The 19,466-nt window shown below is 36.3% G+C and overlaps 2 protein-coding genes across 5 annotated transcripts; both read right to left on the minus strand.

Moving 5' to 3' along the window:
• Positions 1-235: 235 nt before the first annotated feature.
• LOC113230539 (glycine-rich cell wall structural protein-like) lies at positions 236-3,730 on the minus strand. 4 transcript variants are annotated; one of them, XM_026464528.1, is made up of 5 exons: positions 3,574-3,730; positions 3,194-3,287; positions 2,725-2,841; positions 2,190-2,262; positions 236-490 (listed from the first exon to the last, which is right to left on the minus strand). In XM_026464528.1, exons 1-4 carry the CDS (start codon positions 3,721-3,723, stop codon positions 2,201-2,203), a joined length of 423 nt encoding a protein of 140 aa, XP_026320313.1. In that variant the 5' UTR covers positions 3,724-3,730; the 3' UTR covers positions 236-490; positions 2,190-2,200. The 4 variants fall into 4 exon arrangements, with proteins under 4 accessions (XP_026320313.1, XP_026320312.1, XP_026320311.1 ...); XM_026464527.1 differs by having other exon boundaries at positions 3,514-3,730; XM_026464526.1 differs by having other exon boundaries at positions 236-498; positions 2,197-2,262; positions 3,161-3,287; positions 3,514-3,730.
• Positions 3,731-12,665: 8,935 nt separating this feature from the next.
• LOC113230379 (glycine-rich protein 23-like) lies at positions 12,666-18,953 on the minus strand. The gene is made up of 5 exons (XM_026464287.1): positions 18,668-18,953; positions 18,255-18,462; positions 17,939-18,055; positions 17,510-17,711; positions 12,666-13,013 (listed from the first exon to the last, which is right to left on the minus strand). Exons 1-5 carry the CDS (start codon positions 18,935-18,937, stop codon positions 12,998-13,000), a joined length of 813 nt encoding a protein of 270 aa, XP_026320072.1. The 5' UTR covers positions 18,938-18,953; the 3' UTR covers positions 12,666-12,997.
• Positions 18,954-19,466: the final 513 nt, after the last annotated feature.

Consider the following 19,466-nt stretch of genomic DNA (forward strand, 5'->3'; position numbering starts at 1 on the left):
CATTTTCTTTTCTAACAACAATTCAATTCTGTCTTGTATGTACTAATAATTTTTGTAGTTTGAAGACGACTATAAAAGACATGATGCACGTCAATGTTAAGGTATTTAAATTTTTTCAGTATCACGGAAAATCGGTACACTTATATAAAAATACAAGGGTAAAAAACAATGAAAGACTAAATAACATTTTTATTTTCATTTATGTTACACTTTATTGGCTAGTTTTAAACAATAATGATTAACTGATTGTTACTCGGAAATTTCATCTTTATTGTTGGGTGGATTAGGTATTTGTGTGAATATTGATGTTAACAGCTGTATGGTGCATACTCCAGTTTCTAAACGCAAACTAAATTTCCAGTTAAAATTTCGATGAATATGGGCGAATGAGTTAAAATTATAATTACAATAGTTCAGCAACAATGTTACAAAATTTTATCACAAATTTCTGGTCCATATTGAATAACTTCATTTGACGCCATGTTATATTCTGAAAATAACAACAGTTATGTAATTAGAAAAAATAGAGCTGCTGTTGATTAGAATTACTATTAAAGTAATTTAAAAATTATATGTGTCGACATTGACATGAAATACGATATGAAAAAATAAAATTCAAATTAATAACAGACAAATATGTCATATGCTACACAGGTCTATGAAACGCATTGTCATTGCTGATATTCATTTTACCTTCAAATAAATAAATCATACAACCGAAAAAAAGAAGGGTTAAGAATAGCAAATTACTACCAAACATATACACGCGCCTCAGCGCCTAAAACCGATAATATTAAAATTCATGATCATGATTCGTTCCGTTTACTTGGGAGTGCATCAACCACGGTATGGCGAGCGGGATCGAAGAAATTTTTGTTTGTGTTCGGTTTTTGTATTAATAATTATTACAAACTAGTTAGTGGAGTGATTTCACAAAAATAATTGGATAATTATCTCAATCATGTCAATCAAGTGGACAAACATCGTGATATTTTATAATTTTAATATTACAATTGACTATAATATATATAGAATAACTGCCTCAGTGGCTGAACGGTTATCATGCCGGGCTGCCACGCAAAGGTCCCAGGTTTGATTCCCGGGCCGGGATAAATTTTTGTATGGCCTACATTTATTTCTTTCGTTAGTTGGGTGTAATTTGTGGTTGTCTATGTGTGCCTCTCGTCTCTCACAAGGCCAAAGATTATTATTATTACAATTATAATTCTAAAATATTCGAGAACAGTACCTACAACACTCTAGGGTCGGCAGACCAAAGCACATAAGTAAAAATTTTTAATATAGCAACAAAGTTTGTTGTTCCGTGTTGTTTATAATGACGGAAGATGATAAGATTGAGAAAGACGTCACTAGAATTTAAGTTGAACCAAATTATTTTGATATATGTGCCGACTTTAGAATTGTAAGTAATCTGCATATCGTTATCGTTATATCGTCATTGTGAGTACTTGCTTTTGAATACCCGTAACGGTGTAGATACTAAGTATTGTATAATGTGTATATATCAATATATTACATGCTTATTAGCTGTATATGACTAGACATGACCTTCCTAAATTGTTACTTATTTGGTTTCAATATAAATGTGACTATACGAGTGAATGTATGGGCACCTGTATTGACAATTACAAAATTCACATGAAATTAAAATTACGGTGTACATTGTGTGACCTTTATAACGTCAATGGACTTCTTTATATACCCACTCATTTGTTTCTTTTCCTGACAAAAATCATAAGTATCAAAAGTAACAATAACAATATCAACGCACACACTCAACATAGCATAGGGAAACCCTGTGTCGCGGGTGCCATGGACACACACATAGACAACCACAAATTACACCCAAACTCACGAGAGAAATAAATGTAGGTCATACAAATAATTCTCCCGGCCCGGGAATCGAACCTGGGACCTCTGCGTGGCAGTCCGGCATGGTAACCGTTCGGCCTTGGAGGCAGTTTAAAAGTATACCTACGTCACACGCAAATTGTATCAATTGCGTCATTCACTGATCCCTTTTTCATGTTCCTTGATATTTCAAAGGAGTGAAGTATAATTTAACTATATTACAGGAAAACTATGGCAAAATTATGAATGTTGTAAGATTTTCTTATTATTATATTTCTGCGCTGACTTTTGTAGTAGAAAACGTTAAAAAATTATACCTGAAATTCCTTTAGCCGTAGTAACCACCACCGCCTCCGCCGCCGCCGCCGCCACCTCCACCGCCACCGCCGCCTTCGAATGAAAAAAATTAAATTTAAAACATGACGTTTACATTCGACGTAAGTGTTCAGTGATGATCAAAAAAGTTTACCTCACTTTTCTAATTTTTTTACACACTATGCTTACACATATTTCTGAATTTAAATAAAGAAATAAATAAATATAAATAAATATTAGACAACATCACATGTGTTGCTCTGGTCCCAAAGTAAGTAGCTAAAGCACTTGTGCTATGGAAATCGGAAACAACGATGGCACCACAAACACCCAGACCCGAGACAATATAGAAAAGTTAGTTTTCTACACTGACCCGGCCGGGGATCGAACCCGGGACCTCACAGATGGACACCATGAAAACCGGTGTGTAAGCCACTCGACCACTGAGGTCGTCAACTTATTCGAGCTTATTCGTCGAATTTATTCCCTTGTTTTCCCTTTTCCCAATATATTGCTTTACTTTCAATTATTTAGTACCTCCGTAACCGCCGCCGAAACCAAATCCACCGCCGTATCCACCACCTCCTCCACCTCCGCCGCCGCCACCGCCACCATAACCGCCTTTGTAACCACCATGGTGGCCTCCGCGGTGACCTGCAATAAAAATATGGACAGCAAACACTATTAACGAGACGTTTTTAAAAAAAAACTAGTTCGACCTGTTTCATTAGATAATATAACGACTTTTACGGCGTAGTAAAGCAGACATTAGAATGTCAAAACCATTGTAGTGTTGTCTGTTGTTTGATATTTCAGTATTTGTGGAAATCTGTATGACAGTAATTATACTATGATAATAATTTTTAAGATTTTTTTACAAAGTCTAGAGTACTAGTAAATTATCATACACTGCTAACACCGGAGTCTAAATATCAATGTTAATATTACTTTTACGTTTTGTTTTTATTCTTACCGCCTCTCTGAACAGTTACAATATAAGTTTTACCGCCGTATCCACCGCGGTGACCACCGCCGTAACCCTTGTGGGGATGACGGCGTTGACGATTAAGCTCCTCTGCTACGTTTTGATCTTCAAGATTCTATAGAAAAATAAACTTTATTGCTATATAATACAGACAAACTATTGCTTGAAGCTTATTATATACTCACAACTTTTATCAATGGCTATTTTTGAATACTTTTGATAACCCGAATAGTATAACAACAGTGTTCAAAAGCCAACTTCGAAACATCAACTGCACAACAAGCGACTGTTTATCCAACTTTTTAATACATAACTATTTACATCTATACATTTGAAACCACCTGTGCAGAAATTGGTTGAGGCTTCTGATCCAAAGATTTGACTTCTTGTTCTAAACTAACAGGAGCACTTTGTCGAGACAGACGGACTAAGAGCGGTGCTTGTCTTGCAGCGACTGTGTTTATATTCCTCGAGTCTTCAAGAGTGTTGCTCCCCACACAGGTAAACGTTACGGCCGCGAAGGCCAGAACGGTTACTGCCGCGTATCCCATCGTGACGACTGGCTCAGAACCCAAAACGTCAGCATATTTATAAATGCCTTGGTCGATGATGTAATCAACGTAAAAACGAATCAAAATACAGTAATTGAAACTTTTTTACCTCAGCAATCAACCAATTACAAACTTGATCATACATGATATTCTCAGGGGTATTCCCTTTAGCCCAATACTCTCGAGTATTTGCCTAAGAACATCTCTAGAGGCTAGCATACATTTTTTACTGGGTTTTGCAACTATGAACTTGACAAATTCAATAGTCGTGCTTTTTTTATAAGGAGTTTTGGGGACGGTAGACCGGATCGTATATTAATGGTTGTACCACAAAAAGTTCTCGAGTTTATTAACATCGGAATTAGCAATGAATCTAATAATGACAATGTTTTTATGTTGTTTTTATGTGAAGACTCCCACAAGGTAATAGAATAATTGGGAAATTATTATTCCATTTGTTTTTCTCGTCGACAAGACACGTAAGGCGTGTAAATACATAGTTTTTCTCGAAGCAATACAGATACTTGTAGTCCTGATTGTCTCTATGTCTTTGTTCGTTACTGGTGTTAATAAAATAAGTTTGATGATTTAGATTATAGAGGATGCTTAACGTATTTAACTAAACACAAAAAGTTTTTATCGTTAATACATAATATGAAATCAGGAAACTCAACGTTCATCAATAATCTAAGCTTCCTACACCAACGTGACCTTCAAACTTTAAATTTAACATCTTTTTACGACACCAGAGTCCCAGGAATGTACTTAATTTTTAGTATCCTGTACATTAGTGGACAAAAAGCCGGCGTGCGACTGTATCCCACCTGATTTTCTCCTGTAACAACAATTTATGTCACATTGTTTTTAATAATAATAATAAATAAATCTTTTATTTGGCATCCAAGGTCCACTTGTTAGTAAATACAGACATTTTATGACTATTGTTTTTAACTGCCTCCGTGGCCGAACGGTTACCATGCTGGATTGCCACGCAGAGGTCCCAGGTTCGATTCCCGGGCCGGGAGAAATATTTGTATGGCCTGCAATTATTTCTCTCGTGAGTTTGGGTGTAATTTGTGGTTGTTTATGTGTGTGTCCATGGCACCCGCGACACAGGGTTTCCCTAGTGCGGGGATATGTTGAGTGTGTGCGTTATTATTATTATTATTATTGTTTACAGACTTATGACTATTGTTAGTCAACACAGAGACAAAACATTAAAAGACACATTATTTCGCTTGAGGTGCCGCCGATTAGAAAAGATGTAATTACAATTCCAATTTCATAAACTTTTTTCATACAATTAAAAAGTAATCGCACCTCCCGCCAAAGGTGTAGAGCACACCCTCACATCCTTGATGCTTGACATTACAGGACCACTAGGGCATCACGTTCGTTACATCCTCGAAGATGTGGAATGACCTTCCTCCTGATGTATTTATTCCCTCTGCGCTGTGACGTTTGGTTCTTCAAAAAGTGAGTCAACTCTCAAAGCCTGGTAACGCACAGGCAGTTCCTCTGATGTTACAGATGTCCATGAGCGACGATGACCACGTCCCATTAAATGGCTCGTCTACTTATTTGCCTTTTACTTCTCCTGTTCGTGTGGCAGTGTCTCAAACACTACCAACTTTTAAACATAAATGTTTTCTGTATGTCTAAATTGTGTCTAAATCTCGGGACGCAGGCTTTATGAAGTAGCTTGTGTTTATATACCTGTTCTGTGTATGTTTGGTATTATGCTATTTAAATTACTTATTTATTACTGAAATCGATTTTTTTTCTTTGTCTGATTGTTGTTTGTATCTAATTGTATTTACTTAGTGCCTAATTGTCTACACTTATTTGATGCGTATGTTTTTTAAATTATTAATTACTTTGTTCAATTGTTGCTTATGTTAAATTTTATTCATTTAGTGCCTAAATGTCTACGGTTATTTTAATTTTGATTTCTATTTGTGCGTAACATGTAACATGTATATTATTTGAAGTGTGGTGTTCCATATTATGATGGGTCATGACAGAATAACAGCGAGGGCTATGTAATTAACATAGTCCTCAGAGGCTGAGTCATGGACCCTTTTGACATGTTTCTTTTTATTTTAATTGAATTTACTTTTTTTTTTCGTTTTGTTTGAAATTTATGCGTGTCAAATAAAGACTATTTTATTTTATATATTTTTTCACTTTACGTAAAAAAGTCTCTATCTGCCTATACGATTGAAAAACAAAAGTTAGGTTTGTTTCTATTCAAAGTTATTTAAAGAAAAACTGAATAGAACATTTTTTGAATTACTAACAGTGTCTACTATGGTGAATGGACAGAAGTCAAGAGAACAGCTAGTTTGAATTACAAATGTAATGAAAATAAAAATATCTCAAATTATGGAGTTCCTTATACAATGTGTCCAAAGCCAATTTAGAAAAGTTCATTTCTTAAGTTTGTCGTACTGGAAATCGAACCGGGGCCCTTTTCCAGTGTCCTAGTGCAAACCATTGCCACTGAGGTCGTAAAAAATTAAGACTAAATAACTTCTTTTAAAGTAATATGCATCACGATAACCTTGATTACATCATGTTTCAATCATAAAATTACTATGTAGGATACTGAGTGTCTATTTAGTTTTTAGGAATTATAAAAATACACACAGCACACACGGGGGCAGCGTCTTAGGGAGCGCCGAGTGCAAACAAAGTAAACGGGCGATTCCGTCCCTACTTGATTTATAATTACACCATTTGCACCCTAATTTCCGATCACTGGGGAAAATATATCTGTAAGCATATTCCATTTGTGCCTACTAAAGGGTGCCACGTTATTTGATTGCACTCAGGCGCTACATGGGCTAGCGCCGGCGCTGTTCGAGATCACCACAAACTTTTCTGTGTAGAGGTCCCTGTGCAGGCTTTCTTGCACAGGTAATAGTGTAACAGGTAGTAGTGGTAACACAGAACTGCCTCCATTATAGTTGCAGTGCCACTTAGAGCTTTAACCCGCAAAGATCTGAGGGGCATTGCCACTGCACCCGTCACCCAGAGACTAAGTTGGCAAGTCCCTTATGCCTCTGATTTGACCAGTACACTTACCCTTCTAAACTGGAACGCAGTAATGCTCACATTACGGCTTGGCGGCAGAAATAGGTAAAGCCGCAGTACTTCCCTGGACGAACTCTTTCAGAGAGCTCTACTGCTACTAATCAATTGTAAACAACCAACAATCATAAAAAGAAGTTCGTACTCTGTATCTATAATTATAGCAAAGTTTTAGTGGAGTCATTGTGAGAAGAAAATTAGAAAAAATCTAATAATTTATTAGACAGAGACTTTTAACCGTAAAACCTCTCTCCTCAATAGTTGTCATTTTGTAGATGCGGCCTTACTACATTGGGGTGCGAAATAATGTTTAAGGCGATAAATGCAGCAGCGCGTCTCATACAAACATTTGTTTGATCCTATTTTGGATATCAACCATTCATATTTAGTAGAAACCAACTAGAAATTTACGTGATTATCAGTTATTTAGTACAGTTGGTGCCGTCACTTAGGTATCCACAATTTGTGTAGTACAAATATGGAAACCTAAGTGTCCTCACTTCGGTTTCCCGCTTCAAAACTACAAGTGCTCAAAACTTGTTAATTCCCTTGCAGAAAAAGTCAAATTTTAAGTTGTAAAAATTTTTAGAAGACATTAATACGGTTTGAACAACCCTAGAAATAACAATTAATTCCGCATATTGAAAAGTGTATCTACATCTACTGTGTTATAGGAATGTACATCAAACTATGAACCGATTTTTAATTAAAGATAATAAACAGACGTGTAGTGGGTTTCTAATTTTTATAAAATTTAAATAGTGTTGTTTTAAAGAATAGACTTTACTAACTCACTCAACTAATTATTAAAATTCAAAGTTTGCAAATATTAAATTATAGATCTATGTCGAGACTGTAAATAATAATAATCTTTATTTTTCTCTTTACAAAGGGTACAAAGTTTTTTAATATAATTTACATGAAAATGCTTAAATATTAGAGTACCTTTACAAGAGACTGGAGTGTACACTAGGAACTAACCTGTGTGACAGATCTCCAGGCTCTCACCCAACCTGATAAAATCGTGTTTGAAAAAGCAGTTGCAATGCAAATAAATTACAAACATCAAGTTTTACAATTATTGTAAGCTTTACAGAAAATGATAATATAATAATAATAATAAAATGATGATAATTTAGTGACGTAAGTACAACCAGTAAAATGAAAGAATAAGCAAATATGACACATAAAAAAAAAATCCCAACGAATTTTGTTCGAAACGTCACTTTTGGGCAGACGGTATGTTTTCTTCTTTTGTTATTAAAAGAAGGATCAAAAAATAGTTTAGAATGCTTAAATAAAATGACATACAATATAAATAATTGCCGGACTGTTAAAACTTTACAGTCACTTTACGGTCACATCGTCGCTTAACATCAGGTGAGATTGTGGCCAAGCGTGTGTCTATTATATATATAAAAAAAAAGCGTAATTGTTGGATACAAGTGTGGGAGAAAGTGACTAACTTTCAGTATCGACCTTTGAGCTCTTCCAACAGGCAGTAAGGTCGATGTGGGCGCTCCACCCCATATTTCAACACAATATGTCAATATCGATTGACAGAGTGCGAGATATATCATCTTGACAGTATTAGGATCACTCACATGTCTCAAATTTTTGAAGATATACGTTAGTTTACGGACTTTGTTAGTTAGACCATCAATGTGCTGGGGAAAACTGAGAGTATCATCAATGATTACACCCAGATACTTATTTGAGGATGTTCTTGTGAGAGCAGGACAAGGAACAGATGATGGCTGACAAGAATGGGAAATGATGTTGGCATTCTCATGTTCTGATATACAATATTTTTTGTCCTGAATGTTAAAAATGTTGTCTTGTTATATTCAATTTAAGTTTATTTTTCTTTAACCAGTTTGACACTTTATCAAAGCCCTTTTGAGCCTCTCTATACACATCCTGCCAAGAGTCTCCTTCGAAAAGGAGAGCGGTGTCGTCTGCAAAGGATATGATCCTGCCCTCCCCTAATTCGAGATCACAGAGATCATTTATGTAGGTTAAGAAGAGGGTAGGTCCCATTACACTCCCTTGTGGTACTCCATGATAAATAGGAAGATCATTGCTGACGCACTGCTCAATCCTGACTCTCTGATATCTATTGCTCAAGTAACTCCGAAACAGTTGCAGTTGCAATCCCCTAACTCCCAATAGTTCTAATTTTTGTAGTAAGAGTGGAACAGAGACTGTGTCAAATGCCTTAGCTAGGTCTAAGAAGACCGCAATCGCTTTTTTCTTAGCATCCAAATTAGTCACTATGTAGTTTGTTAGTTCGTGAATAGCTAGATTAGTTGAATGTCCTGATCTAAACCCATGTTGGGACTGAGATAACAAGTTGTTGTTCTCCAAATAGTTCATAAATTGTCTGTTAATAACTTTTTCAAGAATTTTTGAGATTATAGGCAAGATAGAGATAGGTCTATAGTTATTTACACAGTCCCTGTTACCATTCTTGTGAATAGGGAGGACTTCAGCTAACTTCAAAACATCCGGGAAAGTACCCGTGGATATGGCAAGAATACAAATGTACGTGATAGGCTCTGTCAATATGTCCCTATGCCTTTTCAGGATTGAACCCGAGATGTTATCTCTACCTACTGAGCAATCAGATTTCAAGTTAAGTATAATCGATTCAATCTCAGAACAATCCGTATACAGCAAGACCAATGACTTTGGATGTGATTTAAGAGGGAGATCCATGTCTGGTGTTGGTTGATATGACAGTGTTTTGTCCGAATTATCTTTACCAACATTGGCAAAAAAGTATTTACTTTATTAATTGAAATTAAAGGATCAGATGAGAGTAGTTCGGTCGCACTAGATTTGTTTTTATCGATATTAGTTGCAGTGGTAATTGCACGCCATAACTTTTTATTACATTTGTTCGCAGCACTGGATATTTTGGTTTTATTATATTGAATTTTGAGTTTTTTAAGTAGTATATTACAGAAGTTTCTGTACCTTTTGTATGTTTCTACTAATATAGTATTGTTAGGATTTTTCTTAACTTTTTTATGCATATTATCGCGGTTTCTCATGCATCTAAGTATACCCGGCGTGATCCATGGTTTATACTTTTTTGTGATTAGAGATTTTGATATATAATGTATTAGCTAAAATTATATTGCTAAGTGTGTTTACTAAGTAAGATGTGGCCAAATTAGCATCAGTCATAGTGTAGATGGAATTAAGATTACAAGATTTAAGAGCGTTATCTAGTTTTTCATAGTCAATGCGAGATATTGTCTTACAGGATTGCTTGAATACCTGAGCATTTGTTCGAAGAGTCAGAAAGGTACAATAGTGGTCAGTTATAGTGTTCTCTGATACGTAGCAAAATGCCTGATGTTTAGTTTTAAGAATTATATGATCTAAGCATGTTTTATTATGCGTGGGAAAATTATAAACTGGCAACATACCATGCAAACACAAAGTATCCAAATATGCACTGGAATTTACGCTGGAATCAGTGATATCAATATTGATGTCGCCCATTAATATGATATTTTTTACGTTTGTATTCTTACACAAATATTGATCAAGAGATTTTATGAAGTTTGTAGGATCGAGTATTCATTCAATCGTGGTCTGTATATTGCTAAAATTAGAGTATCAATATTTATTCTTAGCGCAATGCAGTTGCAATCAGAAATATAGGTTTCTTCAGCTTGTATATTTAGCGTATTACCATACTGTTAACATAAATTACAACTCCTTCATTTTGAGTGTGATTTTATGTAGTCATGTAGTAATTATAGTTTTTAATATTTGGAATATTGTCAGTTTTAGGTAGCCAACACTCGGTTAGGATAATGATGTCCCAAGAAACTTTTGTTCTTTGTATTAATGTAAGAAAATTATCTAATTATTATGCTTCTAATATTTTGGTGTGTTACATTAACACATTTTAGACCTTTTTGTTTTTCTATGGGAAAATTATTTACATTTGGCAGAACGCATGTGTGTACGCGCGAGTGTGCTATTGAAAAATTTTCTATGTAGTCTAGGGTATCTATTGATTTATCGAATTTTAATATGATAATAAATTATTGACAAGACTTGTGGGAGTAGAATAGTTGATTGACAAATGATACAGACGGGACCTACGAGCGGGTGTATTATACATAATTTGTGAATGAAATATTGTTTAGCAAATCCAATGTCAAAAATGTTTTTAGTTTCCGTTTCTGATTCCGATTGATTCTGCTTCGGTGAGTTCTTTGAGAACTAAATCAAAAACATCACTATATAAAAATGGCATAACATAACACAAACATACATAATATGAACCATGAGTAGCTGTCAGTTAGTTACCTCTAATTAAAGTCCTACCTATACAAAATACCCACTGAGAGGCCTTGGACACGCACAAATGGTATCAATCAACTAATTGAATTAAAAAGAGGAGATTAAAGTCAAAGTTATTCATTTTTGTAATTTTTTTTTTTCAATTACGGTTTTCAATGCGCACCGTTCGGTGTAATAAAACCTCACCTTCAAAATGAAATTAAATTAATCGGTAACTTTTTACGAGAGATGTAAAATGTCACAAATACATAATTTATTTCATATAGTTTGCATTATTGTGTGACTATCATGTAATAAAAGCACTTTTGACGAATGATCATGTGTGGTTTCACCTTTACTGTACCATGGGTACGATATGAAGATCGGAAACTCTACACTCGAAGTTGTTGACGATTATGTATAGCTAGGACAAATTATCCAGTTAGGTAGGTCCAAGTTCGAGAAAGAGGTCAATCGTCGAATCCGACTCGGATGGGCAGCGTTCAGGGAATTACGCCATATCTTCTTGTCCAAAATACCACAGTGTCTCAAGACAAAAGTCTTCGCTTAGTATTTGTTACCAGTGATGACTTACGGCACTCAGACGTGGTCACTCACTATGGGCCTCATAAGAACGCTCAAGGTCACTCAAAGGGCAATGGAAAGGCTGTGCTTGAAGTTTTCTTACGAGGTCGAATCAGTAATGAGGATATCCACAAGGGAACCAGAGTAACCGATAAAGCCCTAAGAATTGCAAAACTTAAGTGGTAATGGGCAGGGCACATTGCTCGCAGAACTGATGGCCGATGGGGCCGAAGAGTTCTCGAATGGCGACTGCATACCGGAAGACGCGGCGTGGGCAGACTACCCACAAGGTGGACTGGTGATCGAGTGAAGGTTGCCAGAATCTGCTGGATGCAAGCGGCACAGGACAGGTCGTTTTGGCATTCTTTGAGGGAGGCCCATGTTCAGCAGTGGACGTTTTGTGGCTGAAATGATGATGGGCACGACATATTGAAAATTTTATTTGCTTTTCTATAATGCGTTTTGTTTTTGCAGCCAAAATTAGTTCGAACGAGATTATGAATAATAAAAAAAAATCTGTTTACGCTAACACAATAAGTGCGTACATAATAAGTCACGTATTTCCCGTCTAGTAAATAATTTTTTTCTGTTCTCGATACCTGTTCTCACAACAAATTCCACTAAAACCTTGCTATAATTATAGATGAGCTCAGTAATACAAGATGTCTAAGATACTTGGCTTCGAGGAGTCATCGCTAACTACCTACCGTATTATATTTTCCGCTTGTAAGAAATAACAAATTAACTGGAGATGTTAATCGCACAACTATATAACAATTAGTTCCATCTACGAATGATTGAGAGAATTTTAATGCATGATCTTAGTACACGTCACATTCTTATTTAATTAATATTACTGTGCGAAAATTATAAGGGTAGACGAAAGTCTGGAAAATAGAAATAAAAGAAAAACTAATTAAAAAAGTCATTTACTAAGTAATTTATTTTACATGATACTGGCTAGAATTATTAATGCTTCACTGCTGGTATTACATGGATAAATCTTCTTTCTCTATCTATTCATTACTAGGTACAGTTAATTCAATTATTATAATCATATTACAAGAATATGATACTGCTAAATTAACATATTTCAGGTAAATAGCAAACAACAATAGATGATAATGTTATATAATTAAAAATAGAACAATTAATTAAGTTAAAAATTATTTTCCATGTAACACTCATAAAATTTTCTTAAAGCTATTTTGGTAGAACGACATCTTCAAAATTGACTCACAGTACTTATTGTCCTTCACTTTTAGCAATTTGATTACTACACAATCGAAAGTTAGCGTTTTCTGTACCTGAAACCAAATATTAAAATCAGTAAATAACATTAATAATAAAAAATGTTAGCTTTAAATAAAGACATTATTGAAATAAGTTATTACGCAAAATATTTTTTTTTTATATGGCACTAGTGGCGGGACGAACAATTCGCCTGGTGGTAAGCGACATGCCTATCCATAACAGTTGCAATGCGATTCACAGCTTTACGTCGCAAAGACCTTATGGGCACTGCCACTGCGCCTGTCACCCTGAGACATAAGTTGACAAGTCCCATGTGCCTGTTATTTCACCAGTACCCCACACCCTTCTAAACCGGAACGCGGTAATGCTCACATTACTAATTGGCGGCAGAAATAGGTAAGGTCCAGCACTTCCCTGGACAAACTCTTTCACAAGGAGCTCTACTAGTAAGTATTAGGGGTTAACGTATGAAATTGCCGTTTTATTGCAATAGGTTCTTTGAATTTTCATAGAATCTTCATGGTTTGAGGTTTTCGAATGAAACTTTTTTCAAATGGTTTCTGTGATTTTTTTTTTTAAATTTGAAACATTTGAATATCGACTTTCAATTGTTTTTGTTATTCAATTTAGACAAGAAAGATGGATACTGCGAAAATTCGAGTGATTTTTGAATACGAGTTCCGACGCGGAACTGACGCGGCAGAAACAGCCCGCAATATCAATGCTGCGTTTGGAGAGGGGTCTACTAATGAACGCACCGTGCGATTTTGGTTTAAACGCTTTCGTGATGGAAATTTCGACTTAAAGAACGAGCCACGAGGAAGACCGCCCACACAGGTGAATAACGATGAATTAAGAGAGATAGTGGAAGCCGATCCTAGTCAAACTACCCAGGAATTAGCGGCATGGTTTAACGTTACCTTACCCACAATATTGACTCACTTGCGTCAAATCAATAAAATAAAAAAATACGAAAAATGGGTGCCTCATGATTTGACTGATCTGCAGAAAGAAACGCGTGTTGAAACTTGTGTTGCCTTGTTGAACCGGTACAGAAATGAAGGAATATTCGATCGAATTGTAACATGTGATGAAAAGTGGATTCTTTATGATAACCGGAAAAGAAAAATGCAATGGCTGACCCCAGGTCAAATGCCACAACAGTGTCCTAAAGCAAAACTTACCAATAAAAAGGTAATGGTAACTGTTTGGTGGTCTCAGCATGGTGTTATTCACTATAGTTTTCTCCGATCTGGTCAAGCAATAACGGCAGATGTCTATTGTGCCGAACTCCGAACCATGTTGACAAAACTAGCAGTAAAACAGCCCCGACTCATGAATCGATCTTCACCATTATTGCTCCACGACAACGCGAGACCTCACACAGCACGAGAAACCATTTTGACCCTTCAGGAACTGCAGTTAGAAACCATTCGTCGTCCTCCGTATTTACAGACCTTGCTCCAACGGACTACCATTTTTTTCGTGATTTGGACAATTATCTACGTGACAAGAAGTTTTCTTCCCAGGAGGCAGTACAAAATGCTTTCACACAGTTGGTGCAGTCTAGATCGTCGGAGTTCTATCGCAAAGGCATTAATAACCTTCCCATTAGATGGCAGCAATGTATAGATAATAATGGCAACTATTTTGATTAAATAAATTTGTTAAAAATTTAAAAAATAAACAATTTAGATTTTCAGTACAAATCGGCAATTTCATACTTTAACCCCTATTATTAATATTAATTCAAACAATGATGTTCACAAACATGTCTATTTATTATATTAAATTTTCAACTTGACTTCTTATTGCAAAAGAAGTATTTACCATTACCACAGTTATATATATATATATATATATGTATATACACACACACACACACTACACACACATATATATTTAACCAACTTCAAAAATAGGCGGAGATTGAATTGGACTGTATTTTTCTTTTTTGTGTATGTCATGCCAAGCTCTAATGTGAGCCTTACTACGTTCCGGTTTAAGGGTAAGGGTGAAATTACAGGCACATGGGACTTGTCAACTTATGTCTCAGCCCGATGGGTGCAGTGGCAGTGCCCCTCGGATCTTTTTGATTTAAAACTCTGAGTGGCACTGCAACTGTTATGGGCAGGCGTGTCTGTGACTTGTTCATTCCGTCACTTGATATTGTAAAAAACGAAAAATGTGAGAATAACTGTTCAAATAATTTAATTCCGTTTCTCTGTTGTACTAGTCCGTTTGTATTTATTTATTGGTTATCCTAAATAATAATTATAAAGAGCTTTATTTATCTACTTTCAAATGACAATTTAGTTTTAAGTAACATCGTCTGAAGTTGTATGTAATGTAGACAAAAACATAAGTCTCAGCTTGAGCTGTTTTTCAGACTACCTTTTAGTGAAACTCGATACATTTTATGATAGTAGTTGTGTGACGCGTCTCGATTAGCTCCGATAAAATTATCACTAAACAGTAAATACGTATGTATATATACAACTTAAACTTAAAGCTATGATCACATTGTCATGATGGTACCCAAGTCACTAAAATATTTCATTTCAAAGTATACTTCAATTAGAAGTTTAGATAGGGATGAAAACAGCCTACATAAAAATAAAAAATAGAAAATGTATATATATTAAGAACCATGTTATAAATTCGTGAAATTTGAAATACAGAATTTAAAGCAGTACAAAATTTAGGGGTACAAAATTTCACCCGGCATCCCCTTTTTTTTAATATCAAGTGACGGGAGGAACAAGTCATGCATGAGCTTGGTGGTAAGCTACACGCCTTTCCTTTTCACCAACAGTTGCAGTGCCACTAGAGTTGCCCCTCTCTATTATTATCCTAGTTGTCGATTAATTAAATTAATTTCAATGCCGAATTGGCAATACTCGATTGTATCATTAGTGGAGTACCGTCCTTACAGTGTGATTTTCACTTTGTTTGCCTTGAAATATAATTACTTTCTTTTATATCTGGTTAAAATTGTTTTCATTATTGTAAAGTATGACAACGCAGACTGAGGGTACTCAAACGTAGGTAGATAGATAGACACTTTACTGCCCAGAAAAACAAAACGGTACAAAGACAACTTAGAACTTATGAGAGCAAAGGCGGCTTTATCACTGAGAGCGATGTTTCTCAGGGAACCTTTGAGGCAGAGGAAAACGAAACAGAGAGTGAGACGTTACCAATGGCAAAAAATTTTATGCATTATTAGAAACTTATATTAAAAACGTATACCTACATATTAGTATAGAACGTATTTAATATTCTGACCACACATCCATAATATTAACCGTATTAACTTGCTATTTGGCCATTTTCCATGTTCAGTGGTAATTCGAATGCATTGTGCATACAAGGAAGTATAATTCTCCCACAATAAAGGAAAATTATTGCAATGTTATTTTCGTATCAGATTTGCGCATCTTGGCATATTGAAATCTTGGCATATACCTATCGATACCTCCCACGTAAGTTGTTATAAGTCACAAACTGGCATTTTTCAAGTTAAATACTTTTTAAGTATATTATAGGTTCCATATTTAAAAGTAAGGTAATCGCTTAGTGTTTTGTTAACTTTCCAACACGGCACCCATAATATATACATAAAAAAGGTATATTTAAGTTAAAAAGCAAAAAAAAATATTTGTGGCTTACTGTAACTTACGTGTGAGGTTTTTTATGATACCAAGTGAAGGGACGGTATCCATATGTATAATAAAGGCAAATAACTAAGGCTGCTAACAGATTAACTGCATGTTTGCAGACAAATCCTGAAGTTGTAATCTACTGCGATCTCGGCTGCATGAAGTCGGTTTCGACTGCATGCAGTTAATGCGTGGGTCGTTATTCGAGACCTCGACTGCTTAGCAGCCTAGAACCCTAGATCTGACTAATCCCCTAATTTTAATGTACCGACTGCGGAAAAATATTTCGTTCTTGAAATTTTTAGACTAAAATCTAGACATTTAATTGGGTGATTTAGTTGGGTTTTTATGTGTAATTTTTTTTTATAATATCAAGTGACGGTACGAATAAGTCGTGTGACTGATGGTAAGCTTTGCGGCTGTCCATAACAGTTGCAGTGCCACTCAGAGCTTTAAATCCCAAAGACGTGACCGCTGTCACCGCGTCTGTCACCGTGAGACGTAACTTGATAAGTCTCATTTGACAGTAATTTCACTAGCACCCTTAGCCTTCAAAACCGGAATGCAGTAATGCTCACATTACTGCTTGGCGGCAGAAATAGGGTAATGTGGCAGTACTTCCCTAGACGAACTCTTTCACAGGGAGCTCTACTGCTACTAACATAGGTATTATTACACGAGTGATGAGAATTATTTCAACATTACCTTTGAACTATCATCTTCAGTATAAATTACTGTTTCATTTAAAACTTATTCGCCCGTGAAGCCATACGTCTAACAGAGGATTTAGGATCTAGGTCTCGTATCAATCGTCGAAGTGTATATTTAATGAAGGTGTGTGCAATGACTCTTCAGAATTAACTCCTATTATTCTATCATCAACTTACGTATAGGAGTTGGAATATGAGTTGGAATACGCAGAAGCATGAGCAGTAGCATGTGCAGTGGCGGTTGCGCCACCGCCGCCACCGCCGCCGCCGCCGCATCCGCCTCCACACTCTCCGCCTTGACTGGGGTAGCCACCACCGCCATGACTAGGATATCCACCGCCGCCGTAACCGCCGCCGCCGCCACCGCCGCCGCCACCTCCTTCAATTCAAAAAATTATTATTGAATCATTGTAATATTTGACGAATTCAGTAAAAATCAAAGAGTCAAAGAGTTGTGCCCAGGAAAGTTATTTTCGAAGTTGTAGTAGAATCTTTTATTTAATAACACACTTAAAGTTCCATACTTCAACTAAATAGTGTTAGGATTTATTTTTGTTTTCTTTTTCCAATGAATATTAATTCTGTAACACTTTGACTACTTCGTACCTCCATAACCACCGCCGCCTCCAAATCCGCCGCCACCACCGAATCCACCGCCGCCTCCGTAGCCGCCACCGCCGCCGCTGGGATATCCGCCGCCTCCGTGGTGACCTCCGCCGTAACCTGTTATTATAATACAAACAAAATAAAGTTGCGTTCTATCAAAATGCGACTTTAATATGAAATTTAATTATTGGTTTTATATTTTGCAACGTCTCTTAATAGACGAAAAGGTCAAATCCGTCTCTTAAAATGTTCCATAGATGTTCACACAATAATACGAATCTTAGTTTTAAGTTAATTTAATGTAACTCGTTCGTACCTTGGTTCACGACTTTCACAACAATTGTTTTGGCTGGTTGTTGGTATCCACCATCATATCCGCCACCGTATCCGCCGCCATATCCGCCGCCATATCCGCCGCCATATCCGCCACCGTGCCCACCGCCCACAAAGTAGCCGAAATGCTTCTTGTGTAAATGACGGCGCTGACGGTTTGAGCGACCTGGTACCTCTTGGTCTTCTAGTTTCTGAAGAAAAATTTAATTATTTATTCTAATTATGATATATTATCGCGTAAGTTATAAAAATTCCTTCGAATTCAGAATAGAAGTCCCCAAATATTTTTACATATAGATTACATCATCTTCACACTGTTTATCATCAAGTAAATTAAACCAGTTTGATGTAAGGTAAAGTTGCATTTAAGCCAAATAAAAACCATTTTATAATCACCTTAACGTAAATTGGCCGGGGGTTCCTATCCAATGATTTTGCTTCATGTTCACGCACATTATCCGGAGAACTTTGACGAGATAGTAGCACTAAAACTGGGAATTGTCTGGCGCGAAGCGCTCCATTATTAGCCCCCGAGTCTCTGGGTGGTGCGAGCACTGGGGAAACTAGGACAACTCGTTCTCCACCGTCCAGGGTATTGTCCCCCACAGATGCAAGCGCTACGGCCGCGAAGGCCAAGATGCTAACCACCGCGCACCAGTATCCCATCGTGATGACTGGCGCAGGACTCAAAACGCCAACCTATTTATACATGTTTTTCCTGCAACGAGCGACGAGCGTCACACCTGACTTGGATGTACGCAGGATACTAAGAACTTGCTTCCCATGACCACGTTGCCATCCTAATAATTAATCAAAATACTGTAAATCAATCTTATTTTTTTATATCAATACGTCAACACATTAAAGTTTTCCTTTGTTATGAAAATTAGAATTATACGTTATGAATACACGCGAAATAAGGTTTGTCGAAGTATCTATCCAATTATACGCTCGTTAATTTAATTCCGTGCACGTACACATGGTTATTCCCTTAAACCGGATGCTCGCAAGCGTTTGGCCACATTATCTCTGGAGGCTACTTGTACTCTTGTGAGAATTGGCCGACTTTTATTTGCAAAACATGGACTTGATGAATTTTATTCTTGTTCTTATTTTAGAATGGGTCGTTGCCGGGGGCTGCAGACTGGTTTTCATGTTCGTTTATATCGTAACAAAAAGACCGCTTATGCTAATG

The sequence above is a fragment of the Hyposmocoma kahamanoa genome, unplaced genomic scaffold (assembly GCF_003589595.1).
Source record: "Hyposmocoma kahamanoa isolate Upper Pololo Valley unplaced genomic scaffold, ASM358959v1 63, whole genome shotgun sequence".
In the NCBI taxonomy this organism is placed as follows: domain Eukaryota; kingdom Metazoa; phylum Arthropoda; class Insecta; order Lepidoptera; family Cosmopterigidae; genus Hyposmocoma; species Hyposmocoma kahamanoa.